At 39.3% G+C, this 19,972-nt stretch overlaps 6 protein-coding genes across 8 annotated transcripts; 5 read left to right on the plus strand and 1 right to left on the minus strand.

The window, feature by feature from the left end:
* Nucleotides 1-20: 20 nt before the first annotated feature.
* LOC9318950 (pentatricopeptide repeat-containing protein At3g14580, mitochondrial) lies at nucleotides 21-1,699 on the plus strand. The gene has a single exon (XM_002882838.2). The coding sequence runs from the start codon at nucleotides 71-73 to the stop codon at nucleotides 1,298-1,300; it is 1,230 nt and encodes a 409-aa protein (XP_002882884.1). The 5' UTR covers nucleotides 21-70; the 3' UTR covers nucleotides 1,301-1,699.
* Nucleotides 1,303-5,133, minus strand: LOC9318951 (C2 domain-containing protein At1g53590). The gene is made up of 11 exons (XM_021031157.1): nucleotides 4,706-5,133; nucleotides 4,532-4,606; nucleotides 4,224-4,367; nucleotides 3,947-4,042; nucleotides 3,739-3,870; nucleotides 3,513-3,665; nucleotides 3,381-3,422; nucleotides 3,215-3,266; nucleotides 2,979-3,071; nucleotides 2,583-2,890; nucleotides 1,303-2,504 (listed from the first exon to the last, which is right to left on the minus strand). The coding sequence occupies exons 1-11, from the start codon at nucleotides 4,820-4,822 to the stop codon at nucleotides 1,488-1,490; spliced, it is 2,229 nt and encodes a 742-aa protein (XP_020886816.1). The 5' UTR covers nucleotides 4,823-5,133; the 3' UTR covers nucleotides 1,303-1,487.
* An 841-nt stretch (nucleotides 5,134-5,974) lies between these two features.
* LOC9321117 (60S ribosomal protein L18a-like protein) lies at nucleotides 5,975-7,507 on the plus strand. The gene is made up of 4 exons (XM_002882839.2): nucleotides 5,975-6,282; nucleotides 6,877-6,943; nucleotides 7,061-7,172; nucleotides 7,247-7,507. The coding sequence occupies exons 1-4, from the start codon at nucleotides 6,105-6,107 to the stop codon at nucleotides 7,307-7,309; spliced, it is 420 nt and encodes a 139-aa protein (XP_002882885.2). The 5' UTR covers nucleotides 5,975-6,104; the 3' UTR covers nucleotides 7,310-7,507.
* A 297-nt stretch (nucleotides 7,508-7,804) lies between these two features.
* On the plus strand, nucleotides 7,805-9,265 carry LOC9318952 (60S ribosomal protein L18a-3). The gene is made up of 4 exons (XM_021031161.1): nucleotides 7,805-7,913; nucleotides 8,322-8,437; nucleotides 8,544-8,607; nucleotides 8,695-9,265. Exons 1-4 carry the CDS (start codon nucleotides 7,899-7,901, stop codon nucleotides 9,034-9,036), a joined length of 537 nt encoding a protein of 178 aa, XP_020886820.1. The 5' UTR covers nucleotides 7,805-7,898; the 3' UTR covers nucleotides 9,037-9,265.
* Nucleotides 9,266-9,360: 95 nt separating this feature from the next.
* LOC9318953 (cytochrome P450 72A13) lies at nucleotides 9,361-14,676 on the plus strand. Of its 3 annotated transcripts, none has more exons than XM_021031159.1 (6): nucleotides 9,361-9,833; nucleotides 12,642-12,856; nucleotides 12,987-13,204; nucleotides 13,291-13,538; nucleotides 13,611-13,983; nucleotides 14,101-14,676. In XM_021031159.1, the coding sequence occupies exons 1-6, from the start codon at nucleotides 9,775-9,777 to the stop codon at nucleotides 14,524-14,526; spliced, it is 1,539 nt and encodes a 512-aa protein (XP_020886818.1). In that variant the 5' UTR covers nucleotides 9,361-9,774; the 3' UTR covers nucleotides 14,527-14,676. The 3 variants fall into 3 exon arrangements, with proteins under 3 accessions (XP_020886818.1, XP_020886819.1, XP_020886817.1); XM_021031160.1 differs by lacking the exons at nucleotides 12,642-12,856; nucleotides 12,987-13,204; nucleotides 13,291-13,538; nucleotides 13,611-13,983; nucleotides 14,101-14,676 and adding exons at nucleotides 10,132-10,349; nucleotides 10,436-10,686; nucleotides 10,760-11,132; nucleotides 11,250-11,334; nucleotides 11,422-11,915 and having other exon boundaries at nucleotides 9,361-10,048; XM_021031158.1 differs by lacking the exons at nucleotides 12,642-12,856; nucleotides 12,987-13,204; nucleotides 13,291-13,538; nucleotides 13,611-13,983; nucleotides 14,101-14,676 and adding exons at nucleotides 10,132-10,349; nucleotides 10,436-10,686; nucleotides 10,760-11,132; nucleotides 11,250-11,915 and having other exon boundaries at nucleotides 9,361-10,048.
* Nucleotides 14,677-17,398: 2,722 nt separating this feature from the next.
* LOC110229858 (cytochrome P450 72A13-like) lies at nucleotides 17,399-19,689 on the plus strand. Its single transcript, XM_021030912.1, is given in 7 exon segments — nucleotides 17,399-17,899; nucleotides 17,986-18,203; nucleotides 18,310-18,557; nucleotides 18,681-18,773; nucleotides 18,775-18,889; nucleotides 18,928-19,089; nucleotides 19,183-19,689. Coding segments are annotated over 7 exon segments (1,647 nt in total). The 5' UTR covers nucleotides 17,399-17,514; the 3' UTR covers nucleotides 19,609-19,689.
* Nucleotides 19,690-19,972: the final 283 nt, after the last annotated feature.

The following is a 19,972-nucleotide window of genomic DNA, read 5'->3' on the forward strand; positions in this document are numbered from 1 at the left end:
CGGTTCTTTTTTCAATTTCAAAATCATATTTAAACAGTTCGTAGTTTCTGAGTTTTCGGGAAAATAAACAATGATTATTCGGAGGCTGGTTCTATTTGCAGCATCGAATTCAAATCCCGGACGGCCTCAATCACTTTCCGCTTCTACTGTTCGACTTCTCTCATCATCATCTTCGGATAGATATACGCCGTCGTCGCAACGATACTCCGGTGACGATAAGCTCGCTAGGCTAAAGCACAAAGATTGGTTAGCCCCAAACGAGGTTTTGAAAATCTTCGAGAATGTCAAAGATCCGAGCTTTCTGATGCCGGCTTACCAACATTACTCTAAACGTAAAGATTATCAACCGACGGAATCTCTCTACGCCCTTCTGATCAACAAGTTTGGACAAGCTAAAATGTTCGATGAAATCGAAGAGGTAATGAGTACTATAAAGCTTGAGAAAAGATGTCGTTTTTCAGAGGATTTCTTCTACAATTTGATGAGGATTTACGGGAATTTAGCCGGAAGAATCAACCGAGCGATCGAGATTTTGTTCGGTATGCCGGATTTCGGATGCTGGCCAAGCGCCAAAAGTTTCAATTTCATTCTGAATTTACTTGTTTCGGCGAAGTTGTTCGATGAGATTCATAAGATCTTTGTGAGTGCTCCTAAGCTGGGTGTTGAAATCGATGCTTGTTGTTTGAATATACTCATCAAAGGACTGTGCGAGAGTGGGAATTTGGAAGCTGCACTCCAACTGCTCGACGAATTTCCTAAACAAAAATCACGGCCTAATGTGATGACGTTTTCACCTTTGATCCGTGGTTTCTGTAATAAGGGAAAGTTCGAAGAAGCTTTTAAGTTGTTGGAGAGGATGGAGAAGGAACGAATCGAACCAGACACTATCACGTTTAACATTTTGATTTCAGGGCTTAGGAAGAAAGGTAGGGTTGAAGAAGGGATTGATCTTTTGGAGAGAATGAAGCTAAAGGGGTGTGAACCAAATCCTGGGACTTATCAGGAGGTGTTATATGGTCTCTTGGATAAGAAGAGGAACTTGGAAGCTAAAGAGATGATGAGTCAGATGATTTCATGGGGTATGAGACCCAGTTTTCTGTCGTACAAGAAGATGGTTCTGGGGCTCTGCGAAACGAAGTCGGTTGCAGAAATGGACTGGGTTTTGAGGAAAATGGTGAATCATGGTTTTGTTCCAAAAACAGGCATGTGGTGGAAAGCCGTTTGCTGTGTTGTTTCAAAGAACAATGACTCTCAAGCAAATTTGGATCGCATTACTGCTGGCAAGGAAACTCCTGGATAAGGTTCATACATTCTGCTGTATTGTTTAGAAGATAGAACATGCTGAGCGAAGCTGTCTGTTCTTCAAATGGGAGAAAATGGAAGAAGCAAGACAAAGACTCGAAACTAAAAAGCTGTACAAGAATCCTTTGGCGTACATCTACAGCTAAGCTAATCAAAATTTCATCCTCAAGCTTGTGGTTATTTACCTATGATTCCTTTTCAATCCTTCGATTCTTGGGGGTGGTGACTTTCTTGGCTCCAGCAAAAGAGTTCCTGGCATCACTATATGTAGTTTCCAAGTTTGCTAAATTTATCTTTGTTTCTTTGTTTTTCGAAATGTCTGCTTTCGAATCGTCCTTGGAGTTTGCTGATGTATTTACATTATCATCTTCACCTGCCCTGACAGATTTTCCTTCAAGTTTTGCTGTTCTTGGTGTCCCCAGATCCTGCACACTGCTAAATGCAGATTCATCATCAGAATTTTCATGTTGACATTCAGAGTCTTGCTCTGACACAGTTGAACACTCGTCATCTCTTGATTTCCTTGATCCTTTACGCGAAAAAGCATGCTTAAGGTGTCTTGCAGACTTTTCAGCATGTTTTAGAATGCTCTTCGCAACATCCTTCATGTGTCCCTTGTGCTGACTGTCTTCAGAACCAAAGTTCTCACCTTTTGGACTTCTTCCTGTGAGAGGCCCCGATAGCCTGTCTTCAACGATGAACTTAACCCCAACATCCTTTTGATTTAACGCCTTCAAATTAATCCGAGGAGACCTGATATCCTCTTCAATGCTCCCTGTATGATGACATTCTTCCTTTTTTCCATTCCTATGGAACACTAAACCGATTTTCTTCAATCCCCGACCAACTGACTTCATCGTGCTCTTCCCTTCCTGATTTTCATCAGTGCTGCTGCTTTCATTGTTGGGCGACGTAGATGCAGTGGAACGGACACTGCCAGCACCACGTATTTCGTTATCAAGGCATCGATTCTTGCCTTTTCTTGGTTCCCAAATCTGTGAGACTTCAGTTCCTGGTTGATGTACCCAGATTCCAGTCTCTTCTTGTCCTTCGATGTTAATTGGTTCCATATTATCAGGAACCCTTGGAGACTTGTCAGATACCACTGATGAGAAGGAACCTTTACTTGTAACGTCGGAAGCAAAAGAAGCCCACATGTCTTCCTTACTTATTGTCACTCCTTCAAACGGATCATCGTTCAACTGTAAAAGAATGTATATTGCGTAAGAGTTGATCATGAAACTCTGTGTTAAACAAAACTAAGCAGAATCTCATTCTACCTTTGCCTCGTTCTCAAGTACGGTTATAGCAAGGTGCAGCCTCCCCATTTTAATGTTCTGAAGAGGCAACCACATGTCATTTCTTTGGCCGCCTCGAAACTCTGCAATGTTCACTGAACAATCGCCAAGACTGTCATCGGTAAATCGGTCTTTGTCTTGAACTTCAATGTTAAGGATATTTGGGGAGTCCCATGTGCAAATTGGTATCTTGAACTCTTCTTGCCATTTAGGAGCCAACGTTTTCCATAGTATCTTGGTTTTGAATCTGTAAGCGCCAAGCTGCCCTTTCACATATGGATCAGCTAAACCTGAAGCATCCAAATCAGAGCAGTTTATAAAATGAAGTTTAAGCTACTAAAGCGAAGGAAACTAACTCCCGGTGATTTCCAGACTAACCGTTTAGATCTGATGGTTTAACATCAGATGCTTCAACGACTTCAACAAGAGCGTGTGCTACTGGTTCTTTCTCATCAACAAAGAACCAATTTTCTGGAACGAACACAAACAAAGAAGGTAATCATATGTACTGATTGAATGAAGGTTTAAGAAGTTTGAGGAAAGAAGTTTGAGGAACCAATAAAAAGAAGTTCAAGATAAAGTCATGGATTGTGAACATCTCCTGCAATAATTACCTCCTGGCTCTGGGCTAACAAATTTCTCCATATCAACTACCAGCATATTTGGCTGAAAATTAGACACAAGCTTCATTTAGCTAGGGTAACTGTAATGCAATGTTTTCTTAACTACAAGAGGGGATTAATCTCGGGAGAGAAAGGCGACAAATGACAAGAATCTTACCTCAACAAGAGTTTGCTCAAATGCGACAGACAAAAGTTTATCCTGATTGAGAAAGAAAGATATTGGTAGGAGTTTTAGAAGAAGAAAAAACTCAAAAGATCTAGAGAAAGCTTAACATGTGTCAATACTTACTAGCCATCCTGCAATTCCTGGAAGCGCAGCAACATCAAGTCCATGAGTGGTAATTGGTTTAACAGTCATTTGGAAATAAGGTGGCTCTGCAAAACAAACACGTAAACGCCCCAGAAAAGGCCATCGACGAAGGAACTTCACTCCAATCAACACCTTCAAGAGTTAGGAGGATCCATATGAAGCAAGGTATTTCATTTAAGGAAGCGCAGAAAATAAATTCCATTACCTTTCCTTCAACATGCATTCCTGTCAAATGCAACTTTGTCCACATTCCAAACCCAAGTCTTTTTCTTAACTTCACAGCGAGTATTGCGCTCATATCATCTGCTGTGAGGAAATTCATTCCAAGTTCCAGCACCTGTACACACTTCAATATAAGTTATACTTACTCTATAGAACTTAGAACTTATAGAACTGAAGTTTTGCAACTATACCAAGTGATCATCACCCGTAGATTGCCGAAGCACCCTTATATCTGTCAACAAAGGCGGGTTTCTTCCCAAATAGAGGTGTTGTATCACAGCTTTTTTCTGCACAAATTATCGTTCCATCCATCAATAAAACTAAGTCGCTTTTCCGACTGTAAACTGTGCTACTGTAAGTGCCTAGCTAGTACTACTCCAAACATCTAACTAGACACAAAAAGAATATGGAAAGACTCAAAAGGAGTCATATATACTAAAAACAGTGAACCAAATTTGTAAGAGTTACCGCAGTCCAAGGTCTATACTTGTCCAAGAACCAAGGTATGATCGGACGTAGAATCTTCTGAGATGCAATCTGTTCCATACAAATAGGCCATATCTTCTCCATAGCATGATTCAACCACCTCACCGATTCAGAATCAGATAGAACCTAAGAAATTGTATAAAAAAAACAACAAGAAAGGATTACCATTAATTGCAAGCAAAGCTAAAGTCAGCATCTTCCAATACAAGATTGAGAACCCTAGAACTTAAACTAATGTGTGCACTATGAATTCGAAACAAGGCAACTTAAACATCAAAGTAGAAAATTACCCTTCTCTGGTTAGCTTGCTTCCTCTCTTCAAACTGTAGTTTCTTCCTCAACCTCATCACATAGCGTTCATGAACCTAAAAGAAACCCACCAACACAATATTTTGCACCAAATCCGATAAATTTGAGGCTTTAACACCTAAAAGAAACATGTCTCCAGAGAAGGAATAACATACCAGGTAAAGATAAACCAGCGAGAGGAAATAGAAAAGAGCGTGTGATCGATTCAAGTAAGATAGAACCCAAAGGAACAGTAACACAATCACCACATGATGGATTACCGAACACTCCATTATTTTACGTCCTCCGTTACAAAACCCAGAAATGAACAACTTAACTAGTCCAAAGTTTCTCGCTTTTTCTTAAATCCGAGGGATCAAACACCAATCTCATGAAACCAAACCATCCGAATCGAGTCAAAACTTGATCTTCATGTGTGTTAGTTAGAAAAGACCAAAGAAACAACCAAAAAGCAGATGATTGCAGTTTGTGTTTTGTTCTTGGGGATTGATTAGTTAGTTCAGAGACAGAGCCAAAGAAAAAAAAAAAACATTCGATCTAAATTTTTTACTCTGTTTTCTTCCGGCAAGCCAGCAAAACGATGTCGTTCTTTGAAAAGAGAAACGCGTCAACCGCCTGAAAGAGTGCAAACGTGTCAGACACGTGTGAGGAGACACAGATAGAGGTCCCACTCCCATGTCATGTTTCAATTAAATCGTGGATTAGACGATCCTACCCGTTCATTTAAAAGAGCATTGATCTGGACGGCTTACAATTTGATTTGTTTCCACATAATCTCGTGTCTATGACTTTATCATCTTCTCTACGTATACATATTCAACCATTTACATTAAAAATAATGAAACAAATCCACCAAAATGGTCGACAAATAATTTTTTATATTAATGTTATTCTAAGAACAAGTGGGATAGTTTTCTTTTTTCTATATTCACCTTGTTTCAAACTCTTTTATTATATAGTCAAGTATTTGTATTAGAGATTGCAAATGTAAGACTATCCTCATTGATGGGTTTTTAGGACAACTATTATGGTAAGAAACTTTGTTAGTGATAAGAAATGTCTCTTACCATAAGAGTTGTCCTAAGAGCCTATCAGTGAAGATGATCTTACCTATTTTAATAGATAAAATTGTTTTTTTAAAAAGGAAAAAAAAATAAAATAAAAAGAGTATAATTAAGGTGAATATTGGTGGAATTGAGAAAGCCATTGTGACTGTGACATGAAAACACGTCAATTTGATTAAAACGATGGTTATAGATACTAAACTTTTAATTCCAGTCGGTGTTTTATTATAATGAAAAATAATTTTAGAAGAAAGAAGAAGCAAATGATTCCCCTTGTATTACGCAAAATATCAAAGATATTACGAAAATCTGGTTGGGAAAAGCTGACTAACCACCACAGAAAAAGCCACGTGGCACATGCACCCTCTTAAAATACGAAACTTTAAAAGAAGAAGAACCTCAAAAACGAAATCTTGGTTCACCTCAACACCGTCTCAGATCAAACAAAACGAAGAAAGATCTGTTTTTGTTTATTGATCTGTAGAAAGAGATGACGAGTGGTGGTGTTGAATACGATAAAAACAGATCAGCGGTGACGGATCATCAACATCACCAAAACCAGCCTCCTCCTCCTTCGTTTCAAGGTGTCCCTAACTATCCACCTCCGCCGCAGCAGCAGCAGCCTCCGGCCACCGGTTATCCTCAGCCGGATCGGCCCTACGTCGCCGGTTTGTTTCATTTTCTCATCTCTCATTATATGGACAAAATCTGATATCATCAGAGTTTGGTTTTGTTTGGCTTCATATTTTTGCTTGATCTATTACTGTATATTGAAGACCATTTTTGATAATTTTGGTTTGGATATTTTATTACTTTTTCTCTCATTAATTAAAGATGCTAAAACTCGCATTGGATTACGATTTGATTCTTTCGTGTGATCCTTTGTGCTAATGTATTCGAATATGATCCAGCAATTAGAGAGAATTTCATGTCTTTTTATAGAAATCAAGATGCTAGATTCACTTGAGAACAAGGAGATGAATAAATCCTTTTTTTTTTTTTTAATTGAAATAGAAAATGCAGATGGAAGGTTCTCTTTTGGCGTTTACGTTTACAATTGACAAATGATTTTTTTTTTTTTTGCTTAGTATAAAAAAGATTGTGGATGCATTTGGAAACAGACATTAAAATCCCTTACCTTATCTGTCAAAAATTTGTAGCTAAACTCTAGTATCTTAAAAATTGTCACACACACCACTTGGCTGTTCTAAACCTCGTTATGGTATCTCTAGTTTTTCATCAGCTATAGTCTTTTGTCACAGGTTATGCTGTTGCTGCACCAGAACACCGCCGTCTTCCTTGTTGCGGTATAGGTGTTGGTTGGGTATTGTAAGTGATCTTTATCATTTTTTACCTTAGTTCTCTTCTCATTTTACACTCTTGCCAACTTCTGAGTAGACACAGCCACATATTGTAATTTTTTGTTTGTTTGTTTGTTTCTTGAAGATTCATCCTTGGTTTCTTCTTTGGTGCGATCCCCTGGTACATCGGATTCTTCCTTCTATTATTCTCTAGAAACCCTCGTGAGAGACCAGGATATATAGCTTGCGCAGTTGCCGTAAGTCCACTCTAATATAACTCAACAGTAACCATTTTTCACAATAAATGAATTCTGACTAACCCTTTCCACAGGCTGTTGTTGCTACCATTATCATCGTCGTTGGAGTCGTAAGAGGATCAGGGGTCTGGTCCTGAAGTGAAGATGTCAACACTCTACATTTACTGTTTCAGAAGAAGATCGTAAATGTTTGTTTACTTTAAGAGTGGCCAACGTATGTTGTCTCTAGATTGATTACAAAGCATTGTATATGTTACTTTAAAATGTTCTTCTGAAAACATACTAATGTTTGCATTACTGAAAAAAGAATTATATAAAAATTTTGCATTTGTTTAGATGATGATGATACTGATACGAATTCAAATTAATGATTATAAGCTTATATAGTAAATGTGTTTACCTGGACTCATATAATTCTTGAGCTCGTTTGTTCATTTTGTTACTCATATTCTGGTAACTTGTATTAATTTTGTATAATGTTAAATTTTTAATTTGACCGGCGGCGATAAAAAAGTAACTTAAATTTAACCGCTGCAAATATTTTTTTTTAACGCTAATGAAATGAAAAGGAATAAGTGAAGGCCCAAGTAGAAAAAAGAAAAGCCCAAAGAGACGGCCCTAGGGTTTGTCTAGAGAACCTCTTATAGTTTACTCATCAGCGCCACCGTTTAGCTCCTTTCTCTCAGTTTTTCTCTGATTTCGTCAGAGCTTGATCTCTCCATAGAAATGGGTGCTTTCCGGGTAAGTTACTTCTTATCTACTGTATAAGTAACCTGAGTTACGAGTGATTCTAGGTTTTGAGTCATTTTGATGATTGATTCGAAGAATCATCAACTGTGTTCGTTCGGATAATGCATCATAAGGATAAATAGTTTTTGATTCGTTTAGAAAGTATGAAACTTTTTTTATGGGCAATAGTTTCTGGATGGGGTTTGATCCGTGTGAATGTCTAGGATGATTTTGAGTGCCTATTTTGCTCTGGATATGATCCGTTTGAATCTTATAAGCTTCATTGGCTATCGTTAATCCTATAGATTGGTGTTGTCTTGTGACTTACTTAGAGAGTTGATATGATTTTAAGAGCCTGGTGCTGTTTGAGGGTTTTCAAAAGCTGATCTCTTTTTGTTTTATGATTGGTGTACATTGTAGTTTCACCAATATCAAGTGGTTGGGAGAGCCCTCCCGACAGAGAAAGATGAGCACCCTAAGATCTACAGGATGAAGCTTTGGGGTAGAAATGAAGTATGCGCCAAGTCCAAGTTTTGGTAAGCCATGCAATGTCCTGTTTGGGACCAGTTTGTTAACGGAAACTCCGTTTTGTTTTGTTTTGTTTGTTCCCTGATCTTAAATGGATTTACTTGTTGTATCTAGGTACTTCATGAGGAAATTGAAGAAGGTCAAGAAAAGCAACGGACAGATGCTTGCCATCAATGAGGTATGCATTGAATTCACTGCTCAATATCTTAGATATGCTGAAAGATTGGTGCTTTTTTATATGATCTTGTTATTCTACTTTTTATAGATTTTCGAGAAGAATCCCACGACAATCAAGAATTACGGTATCTGGCTGCGTTATCAGAGCCGAACTGGGTACCACAACATGTACAAGGAGTACCGTGACACGACACTCAATGGTGGAGTGGAGCAGATGTACACTGAGATGGCTTCTCGTCATAGAGTGAGGTTCCCTTGCATTCAGATCATCAAGACTGCAACAGTCCCTGCAAAGCTGTGCAAGAGAGAGATCACCAAGCAGTTCCACAACTCGAAGATCAAGTTCCCTCTTGTTTTCAGAAAGGTCAGACCACCAACCAGGAAGCTGAAGACTACATACAAGGCATCAAAGCCTAACCTTTTCATGTAGATCCAATTGGCATGATTAGGGTTCGTGTTCCTAGTCTGAACAAAACACTGGAGTTATCTTCTCTTGAAGATTTTTGAACTTATTTTTGTTTTAGATATGATACGGTATTCAGGTGACTCATCTCCAATTTTCATCAGTTTTCAAAGTTTTGCTGCTTTAGTGTAATGTACTAATGTTGCAAAAAGTTCAGGCTTGATAGTTAAGGTAAATGTGGGAGAGTTATCATAAATCAATCTGCTTTGGATGCAAACCATCACTAAACTAGCAACACTTAATCCTCAGTCTGGTTTTTTCAACGGGTGCTTGTCAATTTTCAACCTCAGTCTGGTCTTTTCAACGGGTTCTTGTCAATTTTCATCAGTTTTCAAAGTTTTGCTGTCTGAGAGGTAGTGTTGCAGAAAGTAAAAGCTATGGAAGTGATTTTTGCTACATGTTCTCCGGGGAGCTCTCGGCGTCTGACACACACGCGCTTATCCTTTCACCCCAAAAGAGTTGAGAGCAGTTCAATTCATCATGCTCAGTGGATCACTTTTCCAAGATTTATCCATTAAATAAATTGCAAGAAGACAAGAGCAGATGGAAAACCCTCACACGACAAGTACAGACAAAGCCCCTTTTCCGGCAAAGGATTTGCACTGTAAATTGTATAATCGAAACTCCAGTGACAGATAAAAAGTCTCAATCTTTATAAAGACCCACGAAAACTTGCGGACTCCAGAGTGACTGTGAGAATCGGAGATGTCTTTTTCAGTAGTAGCAGCTTTAATGGTGGTTGTAGCACTAGTGGTACTGTGGACATGGCGGTTCGTGAAGTGGGTCTGGATAAAACCGAAGATGCTTGAGAATTACCTGAGAAGACAGGGTCTTGCCGGAACCTCTTACACGCCTCTCGTCGGAGATATAAAGAGGAATGTTGATATGATGATGGAGGCGAGATCTAAACCCATCAAGATAACGGATGATATCACCCCACGTCTCCTTCCTCTTGCCTTGAAGATGTTCAATTCTCACGGTATAGTGTCTTTCTTCGCTTTCCTTTTTTGTTTCAGCAGAGTTTGGGAGTTGAATAGTGTTTGAGTTATGTTGATGGAACAGGAAAGACTTTCTTCATATGGATTGGACCAATTCCAGCGATCATGATAACGAATCCTGAGCAGATCAAGGAAGTCTTTAATAAGATCTATGACTTTGAGAAGGCTGCTACATTCCCTTTGTTCAGATTGTTAGCAGGCGGGCTCGCGAGCTATAAAGGAGATAAATGGGCGAGTCATAGGAGGATCATCAACCCGGCTTTTCACCTCGAGAAGATCAAGGTTTTTGTTTTTGGCTGTTGTCTACATCCAGTTAGACTGTATGTGTGTGTGATCGTTTTACCAACCATGTTTTCTTTGGTATACAGAACATGGTTCCTGCGTTCTACCACTGTTGCAGCGAGGTTGTCTGCCAATGGGAGAGGCTATTTACGGATAAAGAATCGTCGTCTCTTGAAGTCGATGTTTGGCCTTGGCTTGTGAATATGACTGCGGATGTAATCTCGCATACTGCTTTTGGAAGCAGCTATAAAGAAGGGCAGAGGATATTTCAACTCCAAGGGGAATTAGCTCAACTCATTGCACAAGCTTTTAAGAAATCTTACATCCCTGGATTGAGGTAAAACCATTTGTCATGTCATAAACTAAACTTTGAAGATTGTGAGCTTATGAGAAGTTGTTGTCTGGTGTAGGTTTTACCCAACAAAGAACAATAGAAGGATGAAAGCAATAGACAGAGAAATAGATGTAATACTGAGAGGAATTGTGAGCAAACGAGAGAAGGCGAGAGAAACTGGAGAAGTGTTGGATGATGATTTATTGGGGATATTGCTTGAATCAAATTCTGGGGAATCTCAAGGAAATGGAATGAGCGTAGAAGAAGTGATGAAAGAGTGCAAGTTGTTTTATTTTGCGGGTCAAGAAACAACGTCAGTTATGTTGGTCTGGACTATGGTCTTATTGAGCCATCACCAAGACTGGCAAGCTCGCGCACGAGAGGAAGTAAGGCACATACTTAGTGATGATAATAAACCCGATATAGATTCTCTCAGCAACCTCAAAGTCGTAAGTGAACAAAAATCGCTACTTCCATCATCCTCTTGCATCGGAAAACTGCATATATAGTTACCAAAATCACTTGAACTTCAATTTAAAGTTTGCCGTTGAATGGTTTTTCAACAGATGACTATGATCTTCAATGAGGTTTTGAGGCTATACCCTCCGGTGGCTCAGCTTAAACGAGCTGTCAACAAAGAAATAAAGCTAGGTGAGGTTACCATTCCAGCTGGAGTTCAAGTTTATATTCCTACTATTATTGTCCATCACGACACCGAGCTTTGGGGAGATGATGCAGCGGATTTTAAGCCAGAGCGGTTCAGAGACGGGCTCTCAAAGGCAACAAAGAACCAGGTCTCTTTTTTTCCTTTCGGATGGGGACCAAGGATCTGCATCGGTCAGAGTTTTGCTCTCTTGGAGGCAAAGATGGCAATGGCTTTGATTCTTCAGAAATTCTCCTTCGAGCTTTCTCCTTCCTATGTTCACGCACCTCAAACAGTAATGACCACACGTCCTCAATTCGGAGCTCATCTCATCCTGCACAAGCTCTGAGCTTTGAATTTCCAAGATGACGTGATCAAAAGTCACTGTTCTGTAAGAAAAAGATGTCATAGAAAGGCTTATATAGTCATAGGTTTTGAAGGTTTCAAATTTGTCTCTGAAATTAGTCGCTATTCGCTAAGGTTAAGGTCTTTTTCAGTCAAGTCTTAAGGTCGTTTTCCTTTGTGGCTGCATTATTAATCTTGAAAAGTCTATATTAAGAAGCTAATTTTAACTCTACCATCTTCTAGATATGATACGATATTCAGTGACTCATCTCCAATTTTCATCAGTTTTCAAAGTTTTGCTGCTTTACTGTAATGTTGGAGAAAGTTCCAAACTTTAGAGTAAGGGAAATGTTGGAGAGTTAACTGTCCAATCTCCCATAATCATAACTCAATATGCTTTGGATGCACACCATCACTACACCAGCAAGCAACACTTCATCCTCAGTCTCAGTCTGGTCTTTTGAACGGGTTCTTGATGGTGCATTGACCATTCTTCACCTGCAAGGCTTCAACTACTTTTGCCGTCTGAGGAAGTGTTGCAGAAAGTACATAGCTATAGAAATTTGGAGAGTTCATTATATCTAATCTTGCAATTCCATAAATTTCTACGGAGACCTCTCGGCGTCTGACTGATAGGTACAAACGCGCTTATCCTTCACCCCAAAAAGAGTTGAGAGAGCAGTTCAATTCATCATGCTCAGTGGAACACTTTTCAAGATTTATCCATTAAATAAATTACAAGAAGACAAGAGCAGATGGAAAACCCTCCTCACACGAAAAGTACAGACAAAGCCCCTTTTCCGGCAAAGGATTTGCACTGTAAATTGTATAATCGAAACTCCACTGAAAGAAAAAAAGTCTCAATCTTTATAAAGACCCACGAAAACTTGCGGACTCCAGAGTGAGTGTGAGAATCGGAGATGTCTTATTCAGTAGTAGTAGCTTTAGTGGTGGTTGTAGCACTGTGTATATGGCGGATCGTGAAGTGGTTCTGGATAAAACCGAAGATGCTTGAGAATTACCTGAGAAGACAGGGTCTTGCCGGAACCTCTTACACGCCTCTCGTCGGAGATATAAAGAGGAATGTTGATATGATGATGGAGGCGAGATCTAAACCCATCAATATAACGGATGATATCACCCCACGTCTCCTTCCTCTTGCCTTGAAGATGCTAAATTCTCACGGTATAGTGTGTCTTTCTTCGCTTTTCTGATTCAAAGAGTGCTCTTTTTGTTTCAGTAGAGTTGGGAATTGAGTTTGACTCTGTTAGGTTAATTGTTGGTGCTTGATTGAGTTATGTTGTTGGTGGAACAGGAAAGACTTTCTTTATATGGATTGGACCAATTCCAACGATTGTGATAACAAATCCTGAGCAGATCAAGGAGATCTTTAATAAAGTTTACGACTTTGAGAAAGCTTCTACATTTCCTTTGATCAGATTGTTAGCAGGCGGGCTCGCGAGTTACAAGGGTGATAAATGGGCCAGTCACAGGAGGATCATCAACCCGGCTTTTCACCTCGAAAAGATCAAGGTTTTGGTTTTCTCTCTTGTCTGAATCCAGTTAGACTCTGTGTATATGTGTGTGATCGTTTAGTAACCTTTTTGTTTGGTTTACAGAACATGATCCCTGCCTTCTACCATTGTTGCAGCGAGGTTGTCTGCCAATGGGAGAAGCTATTTACAGATAAAGAATCGCCTCTTGAAGTAGATGTTTGGCCTTGGCTTGTGAATATGACTGCGGATGTTATCTCACATACTGCTTTTGGAAGCAGCTATAAAGAAGGGCAGAGAATTTTCCAACTACAAGGGGAATTGGCTGAGCTCATCGCACAAGCTTTTAAGAAATCTTACATCCCTGGATCGAGGTAAAACCACAACCTCCATTTTCTTTGTCCTGTTGCAAACTAAAGATTTTGAGAATTTGTTGTTTAGTGTAGGTTTTACCCAACAAAGAGCAATAGAAGGATGAAAGCAATAGATAGAGAAGTAGACGTAATACTGAGAGGTATTGTGAGTAAACGGGAGAAAGCGAGAGAAGCTGGAGAACCAGCAAACGATGATTTGTTGGGGATACTGCTTGAATCAATTTCAGAGGAATCTCAAGGAAATGGAATGAGCGTAGAAGAAGTGATGAAAGAATGCAAGTTGTTTTATTTTGCGGGACAAGAGACAACTTCAGTACTTTTGGTCTGGACTTTGGTTTTATTAAGCCATCACCAAGACTGGCAAGCTCGTGCACGAGAGGAAGTGAGGCAAGTACTCGGCGAAAATAATAAACCCGATTTGGAGTCCCTTAACAACCTTAAAATCGTAAGTGAAAAAAAACACAACTTTCACCATCATCTTCCATCTAAAAAACTGCATTTATAGTTAACAAAGTCAGTTGAATTTCAACTGAAAGGTTGTCTTTGAATGGTTTTTCGACAGATGACTATGATCTTCAATGAGGTTTTGAGGCTATACCCTCCGGTGGCTCAGCTTAAACGAGCTGTCAACAAAGAAATGAAGCTAGGAGAGTTTACCCTTCCAGCTGGAATTCAAATTTATTTACCAACCATTCTTGTCCAGCGCGACACCGAGCTTTGGGGCGATGATGCAGCGGATTTCAAACCCGAGCGGTTCAGAGACGGGCTCTCAAAGGCAACAAAGAACCAGGTCTCCTTCTTTCCCTTTGGGTGGGGACCAAGGATTTGCATCGGTCAGAATTTTGCTATGTTGGAGGCAAAGATGGCAATGGCTTTGATTCTACATAAATTCTCCTTCGAGCTCTCTCCTTCTTATGTTCACGCGCCTCAAACAGTCATGACCACTCGTCCGCAATTCGGAGCTCATCTAATCCTGCACAAGCTCTGATTTTGTATTTCCATGGAGATGTCATCAGAAGACTCAATTATGTAACAAAAATATGTCATAGAAAGGCTTGTAGCCGTATGTTGTGAAATTTACAATTTCGTTGTCTGAAACTAGTAGCTATTCTCTAAGGTAAAGGTCTTCTTCAGTCAAGCCTAAGGTCATTTTCTATTGTGGCTGCATTATTAATCTTGAAAAGTCTATACCAAGAAGCCAATTTCAACTCTACCATCTTTAGGATGTGTTTTAGATAAAGCCAATCGTTTCTCATGTCATAGGCCAATAGAGAGAGACAACCAAAGGACTTGAGGAAAACATAAAGTATTATGGATGATCTAGAAAATCGAGAACATTCGTTGAATTTTCCTCTGCTTCAAACTTTAATGACTTGACGCATACGTAAAAATAACATCAATTTATCTATCTATATATACAAAGCATTTTCATCTGGCATCTGCAATTCAGTTAAAAAAAAAAAAAAAAAGAAAAAAACATCTAACGAATTTCTCAAGGAAGTGAGTTTATGAGTGATACAAAGATACCAGCGGTAGCAGTTGCGGCTGCGATAGTGGTGGTAACTGCGGTTGCGGTATGGATATGGAAGGCCTGAATCTAGCTTGGTTTAAACCAAAGAAATATGAGGCTTATCTAAAGAGACAAGGTCTCTCTGGAAGGAAGCCAGTATGGTGGAGCAAGCAAAGTCCAGACCCATCAGTCTAACAGATGATTACACGCCTCGTGTCATGCCTCTGATACTACAGACAGTTAAGGATCATGGTAAGAAGCGGTTGGATTTGAACTAAAAACAGAGATCCTCTGTTTCTTTTACTCTTGATTGGTTAGTGTTAAAATGCTCTGTTTCTATGGTTTGGTTTTTGGATCGCACGGTTCATCTGGATTACTGGAGGATATAGCCTCAAGACTTCATAAATAATTATTGCATCTGTAAAATACATCATACAACAACATGATCAAAACAAAATTGAAGAAAATGCATCAGCTTGAAACTGTTTTGGTTTGGTTTAATACTTACAACTTTGAGTTGGTTAATGCCTTGTAGATCAGGTTTGTTATCGCCAAAAACTTGCACCACTTCCTCTCGTGCGCGAGCTTGCCAGTCTTGGTGTTGGCTTAACAAAACCATAGTCCAAGCCAAAAGTACTGAAGTGGTCTCTTGTCCCGCGAAATAAAACAACTTGCAATCTTCCATGATTTCTTCAGTGTTCAGTCCATTTCCTTTAGTTCTTCAGTGTTCAGTCCATTTCCTTTAGTTTGCCCTGAATTCGATTCAAGAAGTATACCTAACAAATCGTCACTTGGTGCTAATGATCCCTCTTAGTATAAATTGGATTTCCTTAACTATTGTTTTCATCCTTCTATTATTCTTAGTTGGGTTTTCATCCTTCTATTATTCTTAGTTGGGAAATGCCTACACATACAAAAATTGACAAAGAAGAATAAATTCAAAATTCCAAGAATATATATATATATACGTTTCCAAAACGTTTCCATTCTTTAACTTTAGAAAAAACTCGTTTCCCGTTTCCGAAACGTTTCGTTTCCGCGTTTCCGTTTCCGTTTCCATGCAACATAGGTTGTAAAACAATGATTTTGAATATTTTGTCAAAACAAAATATTTCAACGTCGTGGTAAAGAAAAAAGAGTAAAACGCGTGGAAGGTACTGATTGACAAAGAAACGTCAAAAATTAGGCCTGGGCATTCGGGTATCCGTTCGGGTTCGGTTCTTTTTTTTCGGGTATCGGGTCTATTTGGGTAAGGGGTAGAGACCCATTCGGATATTCTAAAAATTCGGTTCGGGTTCGGGTATTTTAATAAAAAAGCAAAATACCCGAAAATAACCAAATCTAACCGAAATACCCGATTTCTCAAAAATACATTGGTTTTTTACTCGTATATATCCAAATCTAACCGAAATACCCGATTTCTCAAAAATACATTGGTTACTCTTTGCCCAAATTTAACCAAATATATCCAAATGTTTCCGAATTACTCAAAAATACCTAGTATATTCGGATTTATGATTGTAATTTTAGGTATTTTGGATATTATAAGTATAAATATAACTACTATTTTTAGGTGTATATTTGTATTCGGGTACCCACGGGTATTGGATTCGGTTCGGGTTCGGTTCGAGTTTTTTTCGGGTAGAAGGTCTAGGATCTATTCAGGTATTTTTAAAAATCGGTTCGAGTTCGATTCGAATATTTTTTCAGGTTTTTCGGTTCGGGTATTCGGTTCCAGTTATTTTGTCCAGGCCTAGTCAAAAAGTTGAAGACATTCATGACTAGGCCACCACTCTAGGCATGTGACCGATACAATTCTTCATCTTTTTGTCGCTTTTAACACAAGTCCAATTCTTTTTCTTACGCCTTCGTGGCATGTGACTGTGAATTGTGAACCTCCAAGTAAAGTAAATTAAAAGACCAAATAGTCACTACAGCATATAATTGCCCAAAACACATAATATCAAGTATTTAACCTTTATATTCCGAGAATTATTAGCAACTTATCTACCTCTATCTCGCTCTCTCTTTTCTCTACTCTCTGAGAGAGAAAATGGAGATATCAGTTGCATGGGTAACAGTTTCAGTAGCGTTAAAGTGGGTTTGGTTTAAGCCAAAGATGCTATTGTTTTGGTTTGGAGAGTTACCTGAGAAGACAAAGTCTTGGGACAAAAAAAAGAAAGAGTAAAACCCATGAATGGTATTGGTAAATGACAAAGAAACGTCACAGAGTTGAAGATTTCGTCCCTTGCCCGCCACTCAAGAGATGACTTGTATATATGACTCTTATGCTGACCAATATATTTATATATCGCCTCTTATTTTTGTCTGCTTTTTTACACAAGTCCAAATTTGCTTCTTGCGCGCTCGTGGCATGGGATTGTGTGGCACGCAAAAAATATCAATTAATCACTAGAAAAGAATTGGTCTGAACACAAACACTATGAAGTAATTATTTAAGACCTCATGGATGATGTCATCACCATATCCATATCTTTTCCACAATTTTCAACCTTTTTATATCCCGACAATTTTAGCAAATTCTCTACCTCTCTCTCTTCTCTGGGAGAAAAAATGGAGATATCGGTTGCATCGGTAACCATTTCAGTAGCTATAGCTGTTGTGTCGTGGTGGATATGGAGAACTTTACAGTGGGTTTGGTTTAAGCCAAAGATGCTTGAGAGTTACCTGAGAAGACAAGGTCTTGTCGGAACTCCTTACACGCCTCTTGTCGGCGATTTAAAGAGGAATTTCAGCATGCTGGCTGAGGCAAGATCCAAACCCATCAATCTAACAGATGATATCACACCTCGTATCGTGCCTTATCCCTTGCAAATGTTCAAGACTTACGGTATGCTTCCTGGTTGACATCTTGATCCTCTCTGTTTAGTACTGTTGTAGCTTTCAACTTTTGTATCTCAATCTGGATTGAAACAGGGAGAACTTTCTATACATGGCTTGGACCCATACCAACAATCACCATAATGGATCCTGAGCAAATCAAGGAAGTGTTCAACAAAGTTTATGATTTCCAGAAATCACATACGTTCCCTTTGGCCAGATTAATAGCCGCTGGACTCGTTAGTTATGATGGTGATAAATGGGCAAAACACCGAAGAATCATCAACCCAGCTTTCCACCTTGAGAAGATCAAGGTTTAAAATCTTTATCTTCCATAGTCCTGAATCAGATTAGATTGCTTGATGTATATATGTTCATTTGGCTCTGAGCCAGTTTGTGTTTTCTGCTTCTATGTAATAGAACATGGTACCTGCGTTCCACAAGAGCTGCAGCGAGACCGTTGGCAAATGGGACAAGTTGGTGTCGGAGAAAGGGTCGTCCTGTGTGGTGGACGTTTGGCCTGGGCTTGTGAGTATGACTGCAGATGTGATCTCTCGTACTGCTTTTGGCAGCAGCTACGTAGAAGGGCAGAGGATATTTGAGCTCCAAGCGGAAATAGCACAGCTCATCATACAAGCTTTTCGGAAAGCTTTCATCCCTGGATATCGGTAATAAGAATCTCAACTTGTCTGCTTTTAGAACAAGGCCTTTTAGAGCTTGAGTAGTGCCGCAATCTATTAGATATTTTGATCCATGTTGTGTTATATTCTCTCTGTCGTCTGTTCATGCAGTTATCTCCCTACGAAGGGTAACAGAAGGATGAAAGCAGCAGCTAGAGAAATCCAAGTTATACTGAGAGAGATAGTTACCAAAAGGCTTAAAGCAGCAGCTAGAGAAATCCAAGTTATACTGAGAGGAGCTGGGTATACTTCTTGAATCGAATTTGGGACAAACGAAAGGAAATGGAATGAGTATTGAGGATGTGATGGAGGAGTGCAAATTGGAATGAGTACCGAGGATGTGATGGAAGAATGCAAGTTGTTCTATTTCGCTGGCCAAGAGACAACATCAGTACTTCTGGTTTGGACGATGGTTCTGTTAAGCCAACACCAAGATTGGCAAGCTCACGCACGAGAAGAAGTGAGGCAAGTTTTTGGCGATAAAGAACCTGATACAGAAGGCCTTAACCAACTCAAAGTTGTAAGTATAAACCAAAACAAAAACTTTTTAAAGTGACTTCACTACTTTTGTTGCATTTTGATGATTTAAGATGAATGATTTGATCCCTCACAGATGAGGATGATATTATATGAGGTCCTTAGGCTATATCCTCCAGTAGCCCAGCTGACCCGAGAAATCCACAAAGAGATGAAGCTCGGAGATGTGACATTACCCGGCGGTGTTCAGATCAGTCTACCTATCATGCTAGTCCAACGCGACACAGAGCTGTGGGGTAACGATGCAGGGGAGTTCAAGCCAGAGAGATTCAAAGAAGGTCTCTCAAAGGCAACAAAGAACCAAGTCTCTTTCTTTCCCTTTGCGTGGGGACCAAGGATTTGCATTGGCCAGAATTTCGCATTACTTGAGGCAAAGATGGCAATGACTTTGATTCTACAGAGATTCTCCTTCGAGCTTTCTCCTTCCTATGTTCACACGCCTTTCACAATCGCCACCATTCACCCACAGTTCGGTGCTCCTCTTATGCTGCACAAGCTCTAATCACATAACCCATGTGCTGTTATCAAATAAACTCGTCTTTTTTACGTAAAATCCGAGATTAAAAAAAAAAATTGAAATGAATAATACAGTCTCTCTCACCACAGAAGAAACTAAATTAAACACTACAGAGCTTAAATATCAAAGGAATGAAGGGATGAGATATGTAATGTGACGTTTTCTTTTTTACTGAAGTAAAATATTATAACAACCAGTTTAAGATAGGGTTTGTGGTATGTTAGAGCACTTTGTGAGTTATTATGAGCATATGGGGCACATATGAGGGAGTGGGCACTTTTTTGGAGTTTTTTCACTGTGCAACAAAAAATAATACCATTATACCCTTACTACACGTGGACAGTTAACC

This window comes from Arabidopsis lyrata (genome assembly GCF_000004255.2).
Source record: "Arabidopsis lyrata subsp. lyrata unplaced genomic scaffold ARALYscaffold_3, whole genome shotgun sequence".
NCBI lineage: Eukaryota > Viridiplantae > Streptophyta > Magnoliopsida > Brassicales > Brassicaceae > Arabidopsis > Arabidopsis lyrata.